Source organism: Dysidea avara, chromosome 9, assembly GCF_963678975.1.
Source record: "Dysidea avara chromosome 9, odDysAvar1.4, whole genome shotgun sequence".
Lineage (NCBI taxonomy): Eukaryota > Metazoa > Porifera > Demospongiae > Dictyoceratida > Dysideidae > Dysidea > Dysidea avara.
The window spans coordinates 21,783,483-21,802,802 of record NC_089280.1 but is presented as its reverse complement, the minus strand read 5'-3'; the positions used below and the strand labels follow the sequence as shown (position 1 = coordinate 21,802,802).

At 38.3% G+C, this 19,320-nt stretch overlaps 2 protein-coding genes across 2 annotated transcripts in view; one reads left to right on the top strand and one right to left on the bottom strand.

Moving 5' to 3' along the window:
• LOC136265787 (choline transporter-like protein 2) overlaps window positions 1–12,072 on the bottom strand; it is a 25,209-nt gene extending 13,137 nt beyond the window's left edge. Inside the window, exons 1-9 of the mRNA XM_066060703.1 lie at window positions 11,883–12,072; window positions 7,953–8,007; window positions 7,286–7,359; window positions 7,181–7,231; window positions 6,611–6,641; window positions 6,283–6,400; window positions 2,967–3,089; window positions 2,353–2,413; window positions 1,369–1,525 (exon numbers count right to left, since the gene is read on the bottom strand). Of these exons, the coding sequence (XP_065916775.1) occupies window positions 1,369–1,525; window positions 2,353–2,413; window positions 2,967–3,089; window positions 6,283–6,400; window positions 6,611–6,641; window positions 7,181–7,231; window positions 7,286–7,359; window positions 7,953–8,007; window positions 11,883–11,952 (740 nt within the window). The 5' untranslated portion in view covers window positions 11,953–12,072. The remainder of the gene's footprint in view (window positions 1–1,368; window positions 1,526–2,352; window positions 2,414–2,966; window positions 3,090–6,282; window positions 6,401–6,610; window positions 6,642–7,180; window positions 7,232–7,285; window positions 7,360–7,952; window positions 8,008–11,882) is intronic.
• Window positions 11,959–19,320, top strand: LOC136265789 (leishmanolysin homolog). The gene is made up of 15 exons (XM_066060704.1): window positions 11,959–12,235; window positions 12,420–12,747; window positions 17,091–17,194; window positions 17,241–17,332; window positions 17,427–17,502; window positions 17,557–17,639; window positions 17,693–17,761; window positions 17,815–17,924; window positions 17,973–18,091; window positions 18,164–18,251; window positions 18,302–18,457; window positions 18,521–18,652; window positions 18,701–18,865; window positions 18,912–19,088; window positions 19,145–19,320. Exons 1-15 carry the CDS (start codon window positions 12,125–12,127, stop codon window positions 19,246–19,248), a joined length of 1,914 nt encoding a protein of 637 aa, XP_065916776.1. The 5' UTR covers window positions 11,959–12,124; the 3' UTR covers window positions 19,249–19,320.

The window sequence follows — 19,320 nt, the reverse complement described above, 5'->3', positions numbered from 1 at the left end:
CACCACACACACACACACATGCACACACACTACTGCTACTACTACTACTACTTTTTGTACTCCTCACAGGTGCTTCAACTAACTATTATAACTTTTCTGTATACTCTGAACAAGTAGGTATAACAATGCAGTTAATATACAGACTTCATAGACACTTACGTGTCCAGAAGTCTGCATGGTTACAAAGTGTGAAGAAGCAGGGTATGGATGTACACTCTTGGAATGCACAGAATGTAACAAAACTGTTGTTTTTTAAAAACAACAACAACATCAACAGAAAAACACCACTAATTTACTGAGTTACTTCATCTAAAGAAGTATGCTGAAGTAAAGCACAAAAACAGAACAAGTGGGCAGCTAAAAGACCTTGTGGGCATGATGCATACCAGATACAATGGTGAAGAAGAAAGCAAAGCTGGAAACAAGTAGTAGAAAATCACTGATAAAGAATGCTGGGCTGTTGATCCATGATTTTTCGTAGTTCTCTTTTGTTGAGGATAAAGGGTTTAAGAAAGGATTTGGAACCTCATTACAAAATATCACACAAGACTTCTTCAGGTCAAGGTTACCATAGCAGAACTGCAGCGGAGGAAGCATTAACAACAGATGTGTGAACATCAGAAACAAGGGATTCTTACTTTGCCATAATTTAACACAGGATTTGAGCTGGTATCTGTTTGTCTTGCTGTTTAATATTTCTCTGGATGACACACGGGGGTGAATATAGTCAGTGACTATATATGCCATTGATCAACTGACAGTTTCTACAGTAACAGATAATAATGCCTCAAATATGGATTTAGCTTAACGCCTTGTGGTAGGCACTGTTTTGGTCATGCACTTCAACTAGAAATGATGATGGCTTGAAAATGTCTCCAGGTGTACTATAGACATGATAAAGTCTGTCAAGGTCATTGTAGAATTTTCTCACCATTCTACCAAAGCAACAGAGAAGTTGTAAATGCAGTTAAAATTACTAGTCTGCAAACTTATCACAGACTGCCCAACACAATGGAATAGTACATACTACATGCTTCAACATCTCTCGGAGCAAAAAGCAGCCGTCACCATGATCATGGCACAATGCACATTTCACCCAGAGGTCTACAAGCAAGTGTTTCAGTTTCTTCATCAGTGATAGACGAACTTGTGAAAATATTGAAGCCTCTGGAAGATGCTACAAGAGAGCTTAGTGTGGAACAGAATGTACCATACAGCAAAGTTACTCCATTGTTGTAAGCCATTTTGCATGAACTGCAGAATAATGTCGTAGACAATGATGAGACTCAAGTCCCACAAAGTTGGGACAGAAATCTTGATATCACACAGCACAACACACACATACACACACACAACACACACACTTACAAGGTTCCATCTCTGATATCTCTCAAATACTCAGCTTCAAGTTTAAAGATAATTCCTTTTTTCTTTAAATCTGGATCAACACTATCATTGACTAATATTATAGGGTCTTCTATTTTTTCATCCAAGGTAAAAACAGTAGGCACACACCGTCCAGCCACTACAAACATAATGAAATCACACATTCAATATTTCAATAATAAACTGAGTGACAAGACAACAAAATGATAACTCAACACAACAACACTCCTTTGTGCATGCACCCATCAGATACAGTGAAGAGTTTGATTCTGTATAAGCAGAAATCTTGGTTAGCAGAATATTTGGCATTTTAATAATTTGCATTTGGTGAGAGTTTGATTTGACAAATGCAAGTCTAAGTAATAGTTAGACTTCAGACCACAGGGGTCTACATAATTTAGTGACCTGAAAGCCCTGTGTCATGGCGTAAAGGTGTTACTACAGGGCCTAAGGGTTTCTAATTACGTAGACCCCTGTGGTCTGAAGTCTAACTTACTTAGATCCTTGTGTAGCTTGACGCTCTTGACAGCTGCTTGTAACAGAGAAATATAGCAATAAAAATAGAAACAAGCCATCACTTCATCCATAACTGTTGTTACTGGTTTAAAATTAATTTTCAGGTACATTGAAAGCAAAAATCTAGTGCAGACTTTACTTCCCATACAGGTAAGGTATTTATAACTTGCTGTTACTTACATACCTTATTTGGGTCAGATTTGACTTGTCTTTTGACATATTCAACATCACCTTGATGAGCTTACTAAACACAGTATCTTGCTTGATCTCGTGCCTGGTAAAAAAGATGGCAAGATTTTAATTTGGCAATTTTGTAAGCATCCCAATTTTAATGCCACGCCAAAAATTCTGCTTGTACAGTACGTAGCTATGTACACCATGTAAACTTCCAGAATATTCAAATACTCTGATAAACAACACGCTCGCTTCTCACACATGTTTGTTCCTTACATTCACTGCTGTCAAGATAATAAGGGGCACACTTCCCTGCCAAAACGAGATCAGCAAGCTCCTGCACAAGGGATCGATATTGACAATATAATATACGGGTCCTAATCCAGCCATATAAAAATAAGGTCTTCATTTATGTATTTAAACTACCGAACCCAAATGAGTCATTTGTGTTCAAAGTTACCAGCCTGAATTGATACAGACAAGTGCTCAACAAAACTAAGGTCTAGATATCACTACTGTAGTAACAACACAAAGAGTACAACAAAACATCCTCTAATGAAGTAGAAAAAACCCTCCACAATATGGACAAAGAGTTTGGTTGGTCTGGCTTAATACACTTTTATGTTAAATGAGCAAAACTACAGCAAAATACACAACTGCTTAGTCACGAAGTACAGGGATGTACAAAAATTAGAAAGGTTCCCTGTACAAGGGGCATAGCCTGGTTGGGCATTTGTCCAACCATCCCACATATGTATACAGCCATCACAGTTGTTTGTCCCAAACATCATCCACAGCATGTACAATAAAGTTTGCCTTATGCCAACAGGTGGTTATGTCCCTATCTACCATATAGATGTGCAGTGTCTATTTAACCATATAGCTCATACATCTTGAAGGTCATAATCTTCATCTGTGACATTGCGGAACTTTCTTGCATCAACACCATCCACACACACTGGCCTATCACGTACAGCGACATGGTTTCTGCCAGGACAGCTGTCCACACACACCTGTAATAAAAATACTGTTACAACCATCATTGGCTACAAAGGTATCAGCATATTTGCCAAGTGAACACCTGTACATAGGAGGTGGAAGGGTGCTAGGGTTGGGGGTGCCCAAAATTTATGATGGTAGTAGTAAGTGTGTAAAGCACACCTAGCATGCTTTGCATGCTAATCCTAGGGGGGGGTCTGGGGGCATGCCCCCCCCCCAGGAAAATTTTGAAAATTAGGTATCAGGAGATTGAATTTGAGGGAATTTTTGGTGAATTTAGCTGTCAATAAAATGTTATCTATTTTAATACATGCTTGACTGTTGTATTAGGGTGATTGCTCTATTAGAGTATCTCGATCGTGACTGACCAATTTCTGGGAACCTTACAGTTCACGTGATGACTATTGCACAATACAGCTTTGAGTTGGGGGTGCTCAGCACCCCCAGTAAAATAGTGGGGGATCTGGAGCCCCCCCAGCATCCCCTCTTCCACCGCCTATGCTGTAGTTGCCAAGTGAACAGCTGTAGTTGCCAAGTGAACAGCTGTAGTTGCCAAGTGAACAGCTGCACGTGGCTAAAGTATATGTAAGTTGTTCTATAGCATTCACATTTGCTTTTAGGCTTCACACTGTGGCCACCAACTGAAGTAACGATGCACTTCGCCACAACAGGAAAGTCAAACACAAACTATGAATTTGCAAATACATTGAGGCTACTATTACTCTGTGATAAAGATCCACAACACCTATGCTCTGAAAGAGAAGCAGTACAACTAAATCAACACCATGTGCTCCTTCATGCAAACTATGCAGCTACTGTACCAATATACATATTAGCTAGCCACCAAGATCATTAAACACACTAAGTGATGTAGCTTTCTTTGTCCTTCCATGAAATGGGCACCATAGATCCACATTTGCCCCATACCATAAAACAGTTGATAACACACCCATTCATGACACTTCAGGGCTGCATGGGAATGTTGTATCTATTACTTAATCATACATCAAATTTTGCATATAGGTAACATGAAAAAATGCCAAAACCACTGGATCTACTTTTATGGAGGTAAGTGGAGGGAGGGTAAGTGATAATATAATCTAATCCAAAACAGCCAAGCTGTAAAAAAAGAGTGCGGCCTTCAGAAAGGCTATGGTGAAAAAAGATGTGAAATCCAAGGTGGCAGCCAAGAAATGGCTGTGATGGTAGGTTAATGGTAAAAATTTTAATAACGACAATTCAGGTGAATTTTGTGCCAAGACCAAGCGGCACCAAATTCACCTGAATTGTTGTTATTAAAATTTTTACCATTAACCTACCATCACAGCCATTTCTTGGCTGCCACCTTGGATTTCACATCTTATTTCACCATAGCCTTTCTGAGGGCCGCACTCTTTTTTTACAGCTTGGCTGTTTTGGATTAGATTTCACTTCTTTTTGTATTTGTATACCCCAAAGCTGGCCTATGGCCGGCTTTAGGGCTTTTTAACCTATCATTTTTTTCTTTACCACAGGAAGAAGAAAAGATGAAGCAGGGTGATTTCTTTGTAGCTGAACTCTCTACAAGGTGATCCTTCTAGCTGATCTCTTTACCGATGACTTGTTTGTAGCTGAACTCTCTACAAGGTAACTTCTTCTAGCTGATCTTTCTACAGGGTGATTTGTTTGTAGCTGAATTCTCTACAGGGCGATTTGTTTGCAGCTGAACTCTCTACATGGTAGTTTCTTCGTAGCTGACCTCTCTACAATGTAATTCTTCTAGCTGAACTCTCTACAGGGTGACTTGTTTCTAGCTGATCTCTCTACAGGGTGACTTCTTTCTAGCTGAACTCTTTACAGGTGATTTGTTTGCAGCTGAACTCTCTTACATGGTGGTTTCTTTGTAGCTGAACTCTCTACAAGGTGACTTCTTCTAGCTGATCTCTCTACAGGATGACTTGTTTCTAACTGAACTCTCAACAGGGTGATCTGTTCATAGTGGAACTTTCTACTGGGGGATTTGTTTGCAGCTGAACTCTCTACACGATGGTTTCTTTGTAACTGAACTCTCTACAAGGTAACTTCTTCTAGCTGATCTCTCTACAGGGCAATTTGTTTGTAGCTGAATTCTCTACAGGGTGATTTGTTTGCAGCTGAACTCTCTATTAGGTACCTTCTTCTAGCTGATCTGACTACAGGGTGACTTGGTTGTAGCTGAACTCCCTACAGAATAACTTGCAATGTAATATAATTCTATAATGGAGTAAATTATAAATGTAGCTGAATGCTCTATTAGAGTGACTGTTCTATTAGAGTATCTCGATCTCGCATATGCTAGACGTAGTTGGCTTTGGAATCATAACTCAGTGGTTCGTACTCCGATTCTTCTGTACTACTTCAAGGACTTTCTATGATAATTATTCCAGCTACACACCGATTTTCAGCTCACTGCTCTAAGCGGTTTGCCTGGTAGGCGTGAAAACTAATAGTTGTTTTATTCATAAAAATCGATCGCGTAATTTTGACACAGGTTGGGTTTTGTGTCATATCTCGATGGCCTTTAACTGGATTCCTTTCAAACCACAAAAAGGCACTCCTACAATAATTACTCCATCTACATAGCAATTTTCAGCTCATTCCTTCAAGCGGTTTACCCTGTGCGCATGACAGACTTTCGACCTAATTTTACGCAAATAATCGGTCATAACTCCGTGAATATTCATCGGATTCCTACCAAACTTGGTACTGAGATTCACCTTAATGAGCGCTTTAAGTGTGCCAAATTTCAGCCCAATCTGAGCACGCGTTCGTGTTTTATGGTGGACTTTGCAAAGTGTGCGAAACGAAGAAAAAAACAAAGAAAAAAAACCCCAAAGTTTGGCCGTTCGTATCTCGGAAATGGCTGGAGCGATTTCCTTCAAATTTGGAATGTGGACTCCCCTACCTAGCCGGCACGTCTGTAGCAACTTTGGTTTCAATCGGATAAGGAATCACGAAGCTACAAAGGTGTGAAAATTGCATTTACTTTCTTCCTGTAAATATACTCACGGTGTGGCGCGCCAGCTTCTTGGGCCACACAACACACTGCCGTGTGTCTTGATATAAGGAAGTAGATTAACACAAAATGCACTTTAACAATCATTTTAGAAAAAAGATAGCTAACATTCTATTCTCAGCTAAGACAAAAGCTATTGTGAAAATCACATTGAAGTACATATATATACTCACTTGTGTAGTTGGACAGGCAAAGAGTTTGGCTTCATCGGATTCCCAAATCCGCTTGACTTGGCTGGTTTGTACATAGATGCACTCACTCAGATCGAAAAACAGCAGATTAGGCTTGTGCCTACAGATCAATAAAGTGTACAATAAAACTATGAAAACTGCTCTTGATAATGCATACTATCTAAAGATCTGCAGCTACAATGTATGAGAAATGGCCTTAACTATATACAATTATACTATTTTGTGTTGATAAGTGTGCGCACATGTGTCTATGCATGCGTGCGCGTGCGGTGTATGTGTGTGTGTGTGGTTACACAACAAAATTACTCACTCAACTCCATCGTCAACTCCACAGATTCGTCCTAATGCAAATATATAATATATAAGTAAACACAAGATGTCCTAAAATAATAAAGCAATTTAAAAAAATATACAGTAGAACCTGTCTTAAGTGGCCACCCATGTATAAAAGCTACCTCTGGCAATGTTAAAGAGAAAGTCATACAGTAATCCACCTGTCAAAAGCAGTCGCCTGCTTGTTCAAACCAAGAAATTTAGGTCCATTTCCATCAGTAACAAGCTTAGGAAGACATTGTATACATAATTGCAATATTGATGCATACCTCAACAATGATATTTGTGACCAGACTGGTGAAAAGGTATCTTTTTCACACACAAAATTTGACCCATTTTTTGAACTATGAAGTTTCATAACTTTTTGATCATAGCATGTAATTGCCTGAAATTTTCCATGAGTGCAACTAAAATATCTGGCTGTATTGTGAAGCTAACAACAAGTTAATCAGTATAAGGAGTCAAGTGTTACATTATTTCGTTTGCTGGCATGTAAAATGTGTGAAAAGGTACCTTTTCGAAAATCCAGTCACATTTACTGTCTCACCTTTAGAATCCACAGGATTAATCAGTCTCTGTGGGTGTCCTTCAACCCATGCTACAGATATCAGGAGAGATGTTAACATATAAAACATGGAGTATTAGGACTTACAGTATATTCCAACTGCTAACATGAGGCCTAAAAATACTAGAAACAGGAGGAGGCATGGAACATCTGTCGGCCACCTACGTACAATGAAGCAAAATACAACACAATAAAATATGAAAAAGTTCACTAAAATGATGAGACAGCTACGTATATCAGGAATGTTGTGCAGACCAAGGCATGGTTGCAATGAACAACCAATGCTATAAAACTCACTGCTGTCACCACAGAGTAACATCATACTTACGTATATCTACTAGTGTGGGATACACACTACAGTGTCATAACCATTAATAACAAATAATATACCATACATATGTGCTTTGATGTACCTGGCTTCACCAGCTGTTTTCTGCTTTCACACAAATGGTTACCTAACTAATGTTCATAATGTATGGCCAGCCACAATATGATACACAGCAACAACACACAGGTGGGTGGAATAGTTAAGTGCTGTTAAAATCTGAATCCTAACACGAAGTGTAATCGAAAGAGCTAACAATCCCCACCATTTGCTGGTTATGTATTGCAACTCTAGGGGTTTACATAATATTTCAAACAAAACTAGGCATATTTTCATGTAGCGCCTAAAGTGTTTCCACCCTCTGGCAACTACAACACATGATTACAGGACTAGGATATACTAGGATATACTAGGATATACTAGGCTAACCTCTTTTTACTGATGACAGGACCCTTAAACTCTGGATCATACTGCAATTGGTCGGCTGTCAAAAAAATGTCCACATAAATTTACGCAATATATAAGTATTTCCATTCATGCATGAATGTATAGAGGGGAGGTTTCTCCCTTACAACAGCTCACATTAATTAGTGTATATTTAAAATTTTTCAAGATGGAAAATTTGGAAAGATTAGCCATTATGCAAGTAATTAGCTGCCTACGTTGTAGTTACAAAAGTTTCACTGTGGACCTTGCTTTATTTGCTCAACTACTAAGTTTTCTACCTCATAACTTTGTGTACACAGCACAAGTGTGTAGCTCTCATTCTCATATGTTTCTAAGTATTGTTCTCAATGAGTTTACTACACTTGGGAGTTATATCAATCACATGGACAGTTTTACTGCTCAAAATTGCTTGACAAAAAACAAATTAAATTTTCTGTACCATACAGGAGTGTACAACTGTATGGTGCATTTATGTAACACCTGCTTTACGACAGCACTTGAACACATTTTCACATGCATTATTGAGTAACTATTTGCCTCAAGAAATATAACCTTGGTAAACCCACATAATTATATACCACACAGATTGGCTACATACCTAAATTGCCAAATACCAATACCTTTCTTCTCTAGATCACAAACCGTACCCGTTGATTTGAGGCTACAAGTACCCGCACCAGCAAGCATATCCTATCTACATAATCCCTGACTACGGGATTTATATTACTGAAAATGGCTACATAAAGTACTGGTGGTACTGTATAGATACCTTGACAAATTCTCCCAGTAACAAACCCCAGGTATAGGAGGGGATACATTGCACATGTATAATACAGATATGGGATACAAGATGTTCGAGGAGCACTGCAAGATGCAAAGGAGCTTTAAACTAGCAAAGCACACAATTGATGAGTTCCTTTAGCCTACAATGCCTTATTTAGCATACCAACAATTGGATCTAATTTGAGGTATATGTTTATTAGCTTCAATGGCCATGGTATGTTATGGCTTCTTGATAAAATCATGAGCCAATCTCTCTAAAATTGAGCATGAATTAAATCCACTAACAACAATACGTGGATACAGTGATGAATTTTGGAGTGTTCTGGAGGGTGTTCTAATAGATGGCACAAAGCCACTAGCTACCTAAGTAGGAGTTGTAACCAAAGAAACCAAGCTAATGTATTAATGCAATTCACAACCATCCCTATAAGGAATTCTGGTGACAGTTGGAATTCAGAAACAGATGTTCTTCTTTATGCACCTTAAAGTGTCAGAGGCGCGAAAGAGCGTAACACTCAGGATATAACTGTGTTCTATATCTTTGTTAATGAAACATTTCCTTATAAAGAGAGCAGTAATTTCCTGGATTGTGCTTGGTTATGTTAACAGGTGCTAGCAGTTAATATGCAGTCACAAAGTGTCTGGAATTAAAAGAACATAGCTTTGTTTCTGGTCCTCAGTACAGCACAGAGAGCTTACAAAATATATGGTTATTTAGTTCATTGTTAATTAAGAGTTGTTCAGGCTCTTTTAGTTTACAACTTGAAATAGCACACAAGTACTTAGACTCATCATGGCTTCCTTTGAAGATAAACAGCTTGAAGGTGATGATGCAATAAACCACTAAGTAGCAGTGAAAAAAGCCCTACATGGGACTTGAGGTTTAAGTCATAGTCAATTATTACTGCTTGACATTGGCCATTTGTCAGGCAAATATCATGCATGGCTGACCACAATTGATAAAATGTCAGAAGGAAGTTGTAGAGTTTTTATAGTGACAATTTGACAACAATGATTGTATTATTATAGGTTGAGTCACTCTATTCTATCAATGTATTGTAAGGATTTCCCTATTATGACGAACTATGTAAAAATATCAATGTCAGGTAATGGTTTAGGTTGCCTGACATTTTCACTGGGATTTGAATAAAATTATAATTGTCTCTGGGTTTAAGTAGTTAGTCAAATGTTGGAACCACTAGTATCACGCTAATATCACGCTCCTAAGCTCCCAGTAATACGAATGTAGTAACTAGCATTCAAGAAATGCCCATATAAATACACTCTCTTACTTTAGACACTTTCTAAGTAAAGATAATTCTAACTACCTTGAGGAAAGTCAGTGATCAATTCTCCCGGCAACCTTTGTATCTGGGCATTACACATTGCTTCACCTCATGGCATGGAACAATTGCCAAGGAGGAACTAAAACCCAAGCTGTCTCAAGGCAGGGGGTAGGACAAGCCCACGTGAATTCGTAATAGTATTACACAAACACTGAAAGAATTTCATGCAAGCCAATAGTCTCTGTACAAAAGTAGATGGGGCACGATACATATTCAGTTCTACTTTGTTTGTTGTTTACAATGGCTCGATCGAAAAAACCCAGCTTATGGTGCTTATAGTGATGATGGTGCATGACAGTTACGGTTTTCATGCCAAAGGTAACAGTGATTGTAGTAAATCGTTGACGTATTATGGTCTAGCACTTCCAACAGGTAGTGTTACTGCGCTTAATTTTTAACTGGCTCTTCGTAGTGCACAACCTATCCCAAGCCCCTTGGTCTCAACTTTAAACAGGCTGTAGGACCAGGTGTCCTACAGACCTTCAACACTTGTGCTGTAAAGCCATCATAAAAAAAGTAAAATTGCCAACCACACACTACTTAGTAGGTATAGTTGACTTTCTTGCAAGAACACAAGACTTGTCGATTGAAGCCATAGGACTACTGTGCTTGTCCAGTACTTCACTATGAGCAAGAGTTCATAATACAAAGAGAGGAGAGTGTCCTACTTCAGTACTAGCCTGTACAAATGGGTATCTCAAAGTAATACAGTAAAACTTTGACTTCTTTAGGATATCATGTCAACACATACAGTGTTAAGGAGTGTTGACAATGACATCAGTAAACTGCTTATTGAAGCCATAACTACAACAGTCATTGAAACTTAATGCTGAGTGGAAACCTGACCAACTAACACATTGTAAGTGACTATAGGTACAGCATCATAACTTTGAGATTCCTGTTTGTACAGGCTATACTGCAGTAGGACACTCTCCTCTCTTTTTTATATTATGAACTCTTGCTATGAGTGTCTATACTAGCACTAGCAGTCACAGGTACAATAAAAGCCAGGAACAATTACTACATAAGAGGGGGTAATTTCAGACAGCATATTGTGGACAGGTGCATGTGATCTAGACACCCAATCACTTTAAGGCCCTTATTTGGTGATGATTAGTTTCTCATCCACCGCCTGCATCCTTCTTAAGCTACCGCATGGTAAGCCATTATTTACTCTGTGCATGTTCAGAAGAACAAGTGATACCAAACTGTTATAATTTTTTGTTGAACGCTACAATGCGCTATATATCGTCAGGAGAACTGTTGCTTTCCTTAGCAAATTTCTGCAGTGCCAGTTGCAATCGTGATCTATCGACTTCATCAAAGCAGGCTTTCAGTTGACTGTTGAAAACAGTTGGAGATCACGAAAAATAGAATCAGCTGGTGAAGGAAATGTTTGTAGTAAGAAAGACAATTTGGACAAGGTCTGTACATCAGTATGTTAGTATTATAAAATAATGGCATAATGGTAATACCCTCCCACCCGCATCATAATAATTAGAAAGGCTAGATGAGGAGAAACTAATAATCACCAAATAGGGGCCTAACACTAAATGGTGCTTATTAAAAGTGGGCAGAGCAAGGGGTCCAAGAATCAAAATTAGTAACCAGGCAAATATTAGTTTTTCTCCGTATTTTGTCGCTTGATGCCATAATCATGTAAGTGAGAATCAATGATTCTGGCGCCAGGAATCACCGCATCAATTGTGGAATCACAAAATCAGTTAGAATACAATCTGTTGTGGTGTTCTTATTTTCTACAACGTGGTGGTGGGTGACTCACCTCCATAATCCCTGCCTTCTCCACAACAACCACAGCCCATACCACAGACTCTGAATATTCCGCCTCCCATTGTGTAAAACTCTAAAGAAGGCGACCCACTTGTTCCCTGCGCGATTCTTTCCTCTGTTAAGTTCTGAAGGTTTCCGAGAAACAATGGATGTGAGTATACGGGAACTTGTTTACGTAATTGTCGCTCATGCGCTATAAGCAGGATCTACAGCGGACCCGATTATACGAGTACAATGATTTGGGTTGTCAGTGTATTACTACTGTTATTTAACTACCATGTCGTGTTAGTCCTTACATTTGATGAAGATGAAGTTGGTCGTTATGGGGAATGTGGATCAGGAAAGGTATTCAATATGTAAATATGCGTGGTCAGTCTTGTTTTAGCGCTAGCGCGCTTGGAGTGTAAATTGAGTTGCTAATATAAAACTCGAACTGCAAATTAAATTGTGCTGTATTTTAGCTTATAATGAGCAAAATAATTTTCTCTCAGTGTTTCAAGCTAAATGGATAACATTTTTTTCCATACAGGTAAACTACCCGATCCTTCGTGGCAATGTAGGAGGGACTGGAAGAGCTAAAAGACAAGCACTTCAACCAATCCGCATCTTACCTTATTTTGTCACTGCCAACATTTCAGCTGGAGTACTTACCAGACTACAAGCTAATGATGGGCCAGTGATGAATGCTTTGAACTATTTCCAGAGGACCTTATCTGTTGAGCCATTTGGAGAGAACATTCGTTCACCAAATGTTAGTATGTGTGGTCCTCATGTGTTGATTCCACAAGATCATGCTGAACCTAATGGGAATGGAGTAGATTCAGATTATCTCTACTACATTACTGCTGTTAATGATGGTAAGTGATAATCAGCAAATCATTATTTATATACTGAGAGTGTCCCTCTTTCATGGGCCCTTGTAAAGGACGTATCATAAAGTTATGATGTAATAACAAGGTGTTGTAGTTTGTGACATTCAAGAAGCCAAAAGTGCAAAAATAGTTAGCCACACACAGTGTCACACAAAAGTCAAAACAGCCTGCTTATTCACAAATGGTCAAGCAAAAAATGACTATGTCATTTCTCTAAACCCATAAAACCAAGCTTGTAGAGCATTGAGAGCTTGAGTTAGTTCAATTGCTAGTGATGCTGTGAGGCACATATACAACAATCGATATCATGTTCCATTAATAATGTTGTTAAGAAAAATGATAATATCATGGCACACCCTTCTATACAACAGTCTCAAAGTCTTGCTACATATATATATATATATATATATATAACAGGATTTAAAATTGTACACAGTAGTGTATCGTGCAACCCAAGAAGCCGGCGTGCAACACTCGTGAGTATATTGACAGGAAGAAAGAAAACACGATTTTCACATCTCCATAGTTCTGTGCTGTCTTGATGAAACAAGACGATTTTTGCTGTGGACATGTCCGCCAACTTCAGTACTCCACTTACCAAATTTGAGTGAAATTGCTTCAAGCGTTCCCGAGATATGCTACTTCAAAAATTGGCTTAGTTTCTTAGTTGTTGTTTTTTCTTCCTCTTTTCACACACCTACAAAAACTGCTGTAAAATGTAAACGCCATATACGATTGCCTTGAGATTTGGCACACAGAAGGGGGGGTATAAAGGCACATCTCGGTACCAACTTTGGCTGGAATATGATAAACAGGCAAAGAGTTATGAGTGATTATTCACAAAAATAACACCAACATGTTGTCACGCCTACAGGGTAAACTGCTTACGGGAAGAAGCTGAAAATCGGTGGGTGAACAGGTTAACTATTCAACCTCAAACCTTTTGTGGTTTGAAAGAAATTGAGATAAAACCACAAAGATACAATGAAAAAACCAACAGTGTGTAACTAATTATGCAATCGAGATTAGCTAATAAAAAACGACTGCTTGCCACGCCTACCAGAAAAACCACTTGAAGTGATGCTTTGAAAATTGCTGTACAGATGACGTTATCATATTAGAAAAGCACTTCAATGATGTAGAAGAATCAGACTTAAAGACACAGAATTATAACATGAAATCCAACTTGGTGTAGCAAGTGTGAGATTGAGATACTCTAATAGAGCAGTCATCCTAATAGAGCAGTGACCTGAAGAGAATTGAAGAGACCAGCTAGAAAAAGTAACCCGTATAGAGATCAGCTACAAACAAATCATCCTGTGCAGTGTTCAGCTACAAACAATTCACCCTGTAGAGAGATCAGCTAGAAGAAGTTACCTTGTAGAGAGTTCAGCTACAAAAAGATCACTGTGTAGAGAGCTCAGCTAGAAGGAGTCACCCTTGTAGAGAGTTCAGCTACAAATAAACCACCGTGTAGAGAGTTCAGCTGCAAAGAAATCACCCTGTAGAGAATTCAGCTACAAACAAATTGCCCTGTAGAGAGATCAGCTAGAAGAAGTTACCTTGTAGAGAGTTCAGCTACAAAGAAACCATCATGTAGAGAGTTCTGTAATTATATATATGTGACTGAATTTGACAAAACCCGGCTTCGATGCACAAAGCTTCGTTAGGAGATATGGCGATTTTAAGTAATCATTGTGTAATAACTTCCCAGTGCCTACAGCTGTGCAAACAAAATTTGCACCAAGTATGCATCTATTTACTAGCTATCACTGAGTGGGTGTATACATTTCTGATACCCAAAATTAGCCCTGTTTTGGGCAGCTTTTCTCGAGCGAGTAATAATATCACAGGTGGTAGTAATGGGTGGGAGGGTGGGGGCGGTGGGTGGGCTTAATATAGGGGTATAAAATGAAGCAAGGAGATGATTAGAATCCAGAGGCCAAGTTTGGGCTCTCCATGGCCCTCAAATCACTCCGAATTGACTGAGAACACTATTGGCGAGCTCTCTGTGAAGTCCCAGCTCACTACACACCATTATCACAAAGCCATGGCCATTCAATGGCACTAATCTCCCACTCGTGGCTTTGACAGGGTCGGAAGAAAGCTGCCACAGAAACCAGACTTGCCAGTCCTGAAGGAAGTACAGTGTGGAATATGATAGTGTATTAGGCCAGCAATCCATTTCTGGTAAAAACGTAAGTTTGATTTTGTGTGTGTGGAAGCCTTGTTATGTGAAATCCGGTCACATATATAATTTGTACATTTATTGATAAAATCAGAAATGGTTTAAAGTATTTAAAATCTGCTTCATCTTTTTCTTCTTCCTGTGATAAAGAAAAACAGATAGGTTAAAAAAGCCCCAAAGCCAGCCATAGGCCGGCTTTGGGGTATACAAATACAAAAAGAAGTGAAATCTAATCCAAAACAGCAAAGCTGTAAAAAAAGATTGCGGCCCTCAAAAAGGCTATGGTGAAATAGTCCAAGGTAGTGGCCAAGAAATGGCTGTGATGGTAGGTTAGTGGTAAAGATTTTAATAATGACAATTCAGGTGAATTTTGTGCCAAGACCAAGGTGCACCAAATTCACCTGAATTGTCGTTATTAAAATAATTCACCTGAATTGTCGTTATTAAAATCTTTACCATTAACCTACCATCACAGCCATTTCTTGGCCGCCACCTTGAGTTTCACATCTTTTTTCACCATAGCCCTTTTGAAGGCCGCAATCTTTTTAAAAAATCCTAGGTATCATTTTAATCCTTGTTACATCACAAGTAGAATGTCATAAATTGCGTAGCCATAGGGTGGATGCTTCCAAATTTTACAGTGCCTTTTGCAAGGCATGCGTATTTGGGCCAGTTTTCTGGGCTATGCAGGTTTAAGGGTTTTTAAATAAAATGTTCATTTAAATATGAGGTAGGGATCTATATAATAAAAAGTACTGAAATAAGAGATGAATGATGGTGTTACAGGATAGCTCAGTGGGCTACATCACTTTTAAATTAAAATGCTGGTTTGTTTAGTTTTTTGTTGTAGCACAGCTAGCTACAGTGTAACTTGTGACTGTTCTATTAGAATATCATACATGACTGTTGTATTAGAGTGACTGTTGTATTAGAGTGACTGTTGTATTAGAGTATCTCAAGTCAGCCAAGGGGTGTGCAGCCAGCTAGACCAATAAGGGGTGAGGTCATGTTTACTGGTAAGTAAACAACTAGATTATTAAGAGGTGTGGTCTCTGTGCTCTATCACTATTAGCCCACATAGATCTTTAATTGATGGGCGTGGTTGCAAACCTATCGCAAATGGGATCCCAATCGTGAACTTGCAGGTATCTAGTTAATCTCTTATAGTAGCGCTGGGACTGAAACACTTCTGAAATCCAGCTCTGAAATAATTCTGTGGCATCTATATCTGCTGCTGAAAGAAGGTGTTGATACGGAAAATTAACTCCTTGATATGGTTTAGTTGGATGAAGAAGACAAACAGACTGATTGAAGATAAAAAGAAAAGATAAGGCCCAGAGGGTCTACACTTGTTGGAACCCCAAAAGGTGCATCTCACTGGTGAGTTTGTTATTGTGGTGTAAAATAGTGGCCATGTGCTACTTTGTTTGGCTCTTGTGACAGTGGTCAGACTAAAATTCAAGTTTTGGTGATTTTTAAAAATTCTATACCCGGCCACCTGTAAGTGTTTTGTTATATTTTTATATATTATAAGGACTAGTACTATTCCATAAAGGTGATTTTCATTGCATAAAATATCTCTAGGATGATTTTTAAAGGTGGAATTTTGGGCGGCACATGAAATTTTCAGGGTGATCCCTACTTTAACAATACCACCATACTGTTTGATGCTTGACCAAGTAAGCTACCTGTAGCTACCTGTAGTTAGCTAGAAGAAAAGATTTTTTTTAAAATAGTAGATAGTGTAACTTGTTGAAAGTATTTATGGTCACTCTAAAGGAACATTTAGGCTTAGGTATGCCTAACCAATGCTGCCAAGCTAAATTTTGAATTGGATGGTATGTTTTGGCAGAAAAGTACAAACCTTCATGACCCCTACTATACTTTACTGTATAATAATGAAAGTTCTAGAAGCAAAAAATTGAGTGTTGTATTAGAATGCAAAGTGCAAAAATGCCAGGCTTTGATACAAAAGCTAAATCATATCTACAGATAAAGAGTCTTAGTCTTCAAAGAATTGCTAGTATGATATCAAGGGTCACAACCAAAAAATTGTTGCACAGTGATGTTACTCATACAGCAATTTATTGTTTAGACATGGCATTTACTTGTGTTCATTGAACTATAAATTATTTTTCAGACACTTGTGGAGGTGGATCTATAGTTGCATATGCTGGTCCATGTTTTGTTGCATCATCAATGAACAACAGACCTTACATTGGTTATGTCAATTTCTGTCCAACTGTAAGTCACAATTAGTGTACTATATTTAGTAACATATTGTTTGTAGGCATTTGACAGTTTCAGTGAAGAGTTCATCAACAATGTCGCTATTCACGAGACAATTCATGCTCTGGTCTTTACACCTTTTTTGCTAGGAAGGTATGTAGTATAGCTTGATCTGTTTTTCAATTTCAAACACAAACTGTATGGTGAAATTAACAGTTGCACTGAAATTTTTCTAGTACATTTTCAGGTTTCCATTTCATGCCAACGTCATATCAAAACTACCAGTTAATGGAAGGAATGTTTCGATTGTCATTACTCCAAAGGTTTTTATTGTGTTTGCTTTAATCCGTTGCAGTATAACACAAATTTTGTACCAGGTTGTTCAAGCTGTTCAAGATCATTACAGCTGCTCAACTTTAAATGGTTCTCTTCTTGAGAATGAGGGCCAATCATCAATAGGGTGAGTGTAGGATGTCTTCAATATTAGAGGTGTGAATGCTTCATCTTCTTTAGCACCCACTGGGAGACTCGTGTCCTCTTTCCAGAAATAATGAATGCTAGATTATATGATGATCTAGCCAAGTGAGAAAGCTGTATTGTCTTATCTCCATCTTATGAACTCTGTATATTTTCAGTGAAACAGTAGTTAGTCAGGTAACTCTTAGCCTGTTTGAAGACAGTGGTTGGTATGAGGTAAACTATTCTGCTGGACTAGTTAATCAAGAAAAATTCCTATGGGGTGTTAGTAAGTGTTTAACCATCAATAGAGTAACTTGTTTAATGCTTTTACTAGATGAAGGATGTGGTTTTATCACAGCTAATTGTAGCAGTGATACAAAGTTCCCTTACGTGTGTACCCCTTGTCCAACTTGTCTATTTCAGTCACAGTGTTCTTACGATTTCCAGTCAGTGGTAAGAAAACATAATTTTGTGTAATGCACTTCATGACAACGTAATCCATTGTAATTTATTCTATTTCTGTAGGGATTTTGCCAAAGAGCAGCATTTTTTGATAATTGCACAGTAATTATTCCAGATCGTTTTTGCACTGATACGAGACCAATGAGAATTAGTTACGTTGTTATTTTATTGTGGCCACTCTAAATATACATCTTACCATAGCTCCACCTACTGGACTAATAGCAGATTTTGGTCCAGATTCCATATGTGTAGCAAGTAGTGATCCCAACAATCCTTCATCTACTGCTAACTGTGTCGTTCATCGTTGTGTTCAAATACAAGGCACTAATTTGACTGCATTTTCTCTGACAATAAATAGTATGTAAACAATCTAGTGGTAAAACAGGCTGTGTTTTATATGACTGATAATTTAATCTTTAGGGCAAACTGAATGGTGTTATCGAGGAGGAACTGTGAACAATGGACTACTCAAGTGTCCACCCATTGAATATGCTTGTGCAAGGAGCACATTTGACATGTTATCACCAACTAACGATTCAGTTCCCCCACCTTGTGAGTCAACTTGTTATTTTATTTACAAGTATTCTAATTTTGTGGTAGTGTGTGATCCCAGCTGTGCTAGTTGTAGTGTAGCACACAACCCTGTCTTCTGTCTTACTTGTCCTACTGGGAGGAGACTCAATGGAAATGACACAAGTACTTGTTTGTTAAACAACAACACTTGTAATGGTAGTACCTATCTTAATTCCAGAGGAAGGTGTTCAGGTAAAAATGCCAACTGCTTTTTGTATACATGTTAGTATCTCTATAGCCTGTCGTTCTGGATGTTCCCTGTGTAATGGATCACGTAACTCAGACTGTCTTGCTTGTGAAGATACAACTCTTTATCGTGACACTACTAATAGACTAGGTGCTCCTTGTGTAACCAGCTGTGGTAGTCGGACTGTGCCAAAAGAGGATGTGTTTGGAATACGCACATGTGCATTAAGTGAGTCAGTACATATTTTAATACAGTATTCAATTTATTTGTTGTATATATTACAGAACCAACAGCAAGTGGTGGAGTATTCAGAATATCCAGTGGTTACTGGACAATCTTATTAGTAGTATTAATTGTGGTAGCTGTAAACTTAGAAATGAGCTACTGATATAATAATGATAATTATGTGTAAGAATTTTATTTTCTACTGTGTACATGTATGTGTACATGTATGTGTACA

Coding starts and splice junctions, on each gene's coding strand:
- LOC136265789 (XM_066060704.1), top strand. CDS start 12,125: ATGATTTGGGTTGTCAGTGTATTACTACTGTTATTTAACTACCATGTC. Junction 17,333..17,426: donor ACACCTTTTTTGCTAGGAAG/GTATGTAGTATA, acceptor GTACATTTTCAG/GTTTCCATTTCATGCCAACG. Junction 18,653..18,700: donor CGATTCAGTTCCCCCACCTT/GTGAGTCAACTT, acceptor ATTTTGTGGTAG/TGTGTGATCCCAGCTGTGCT.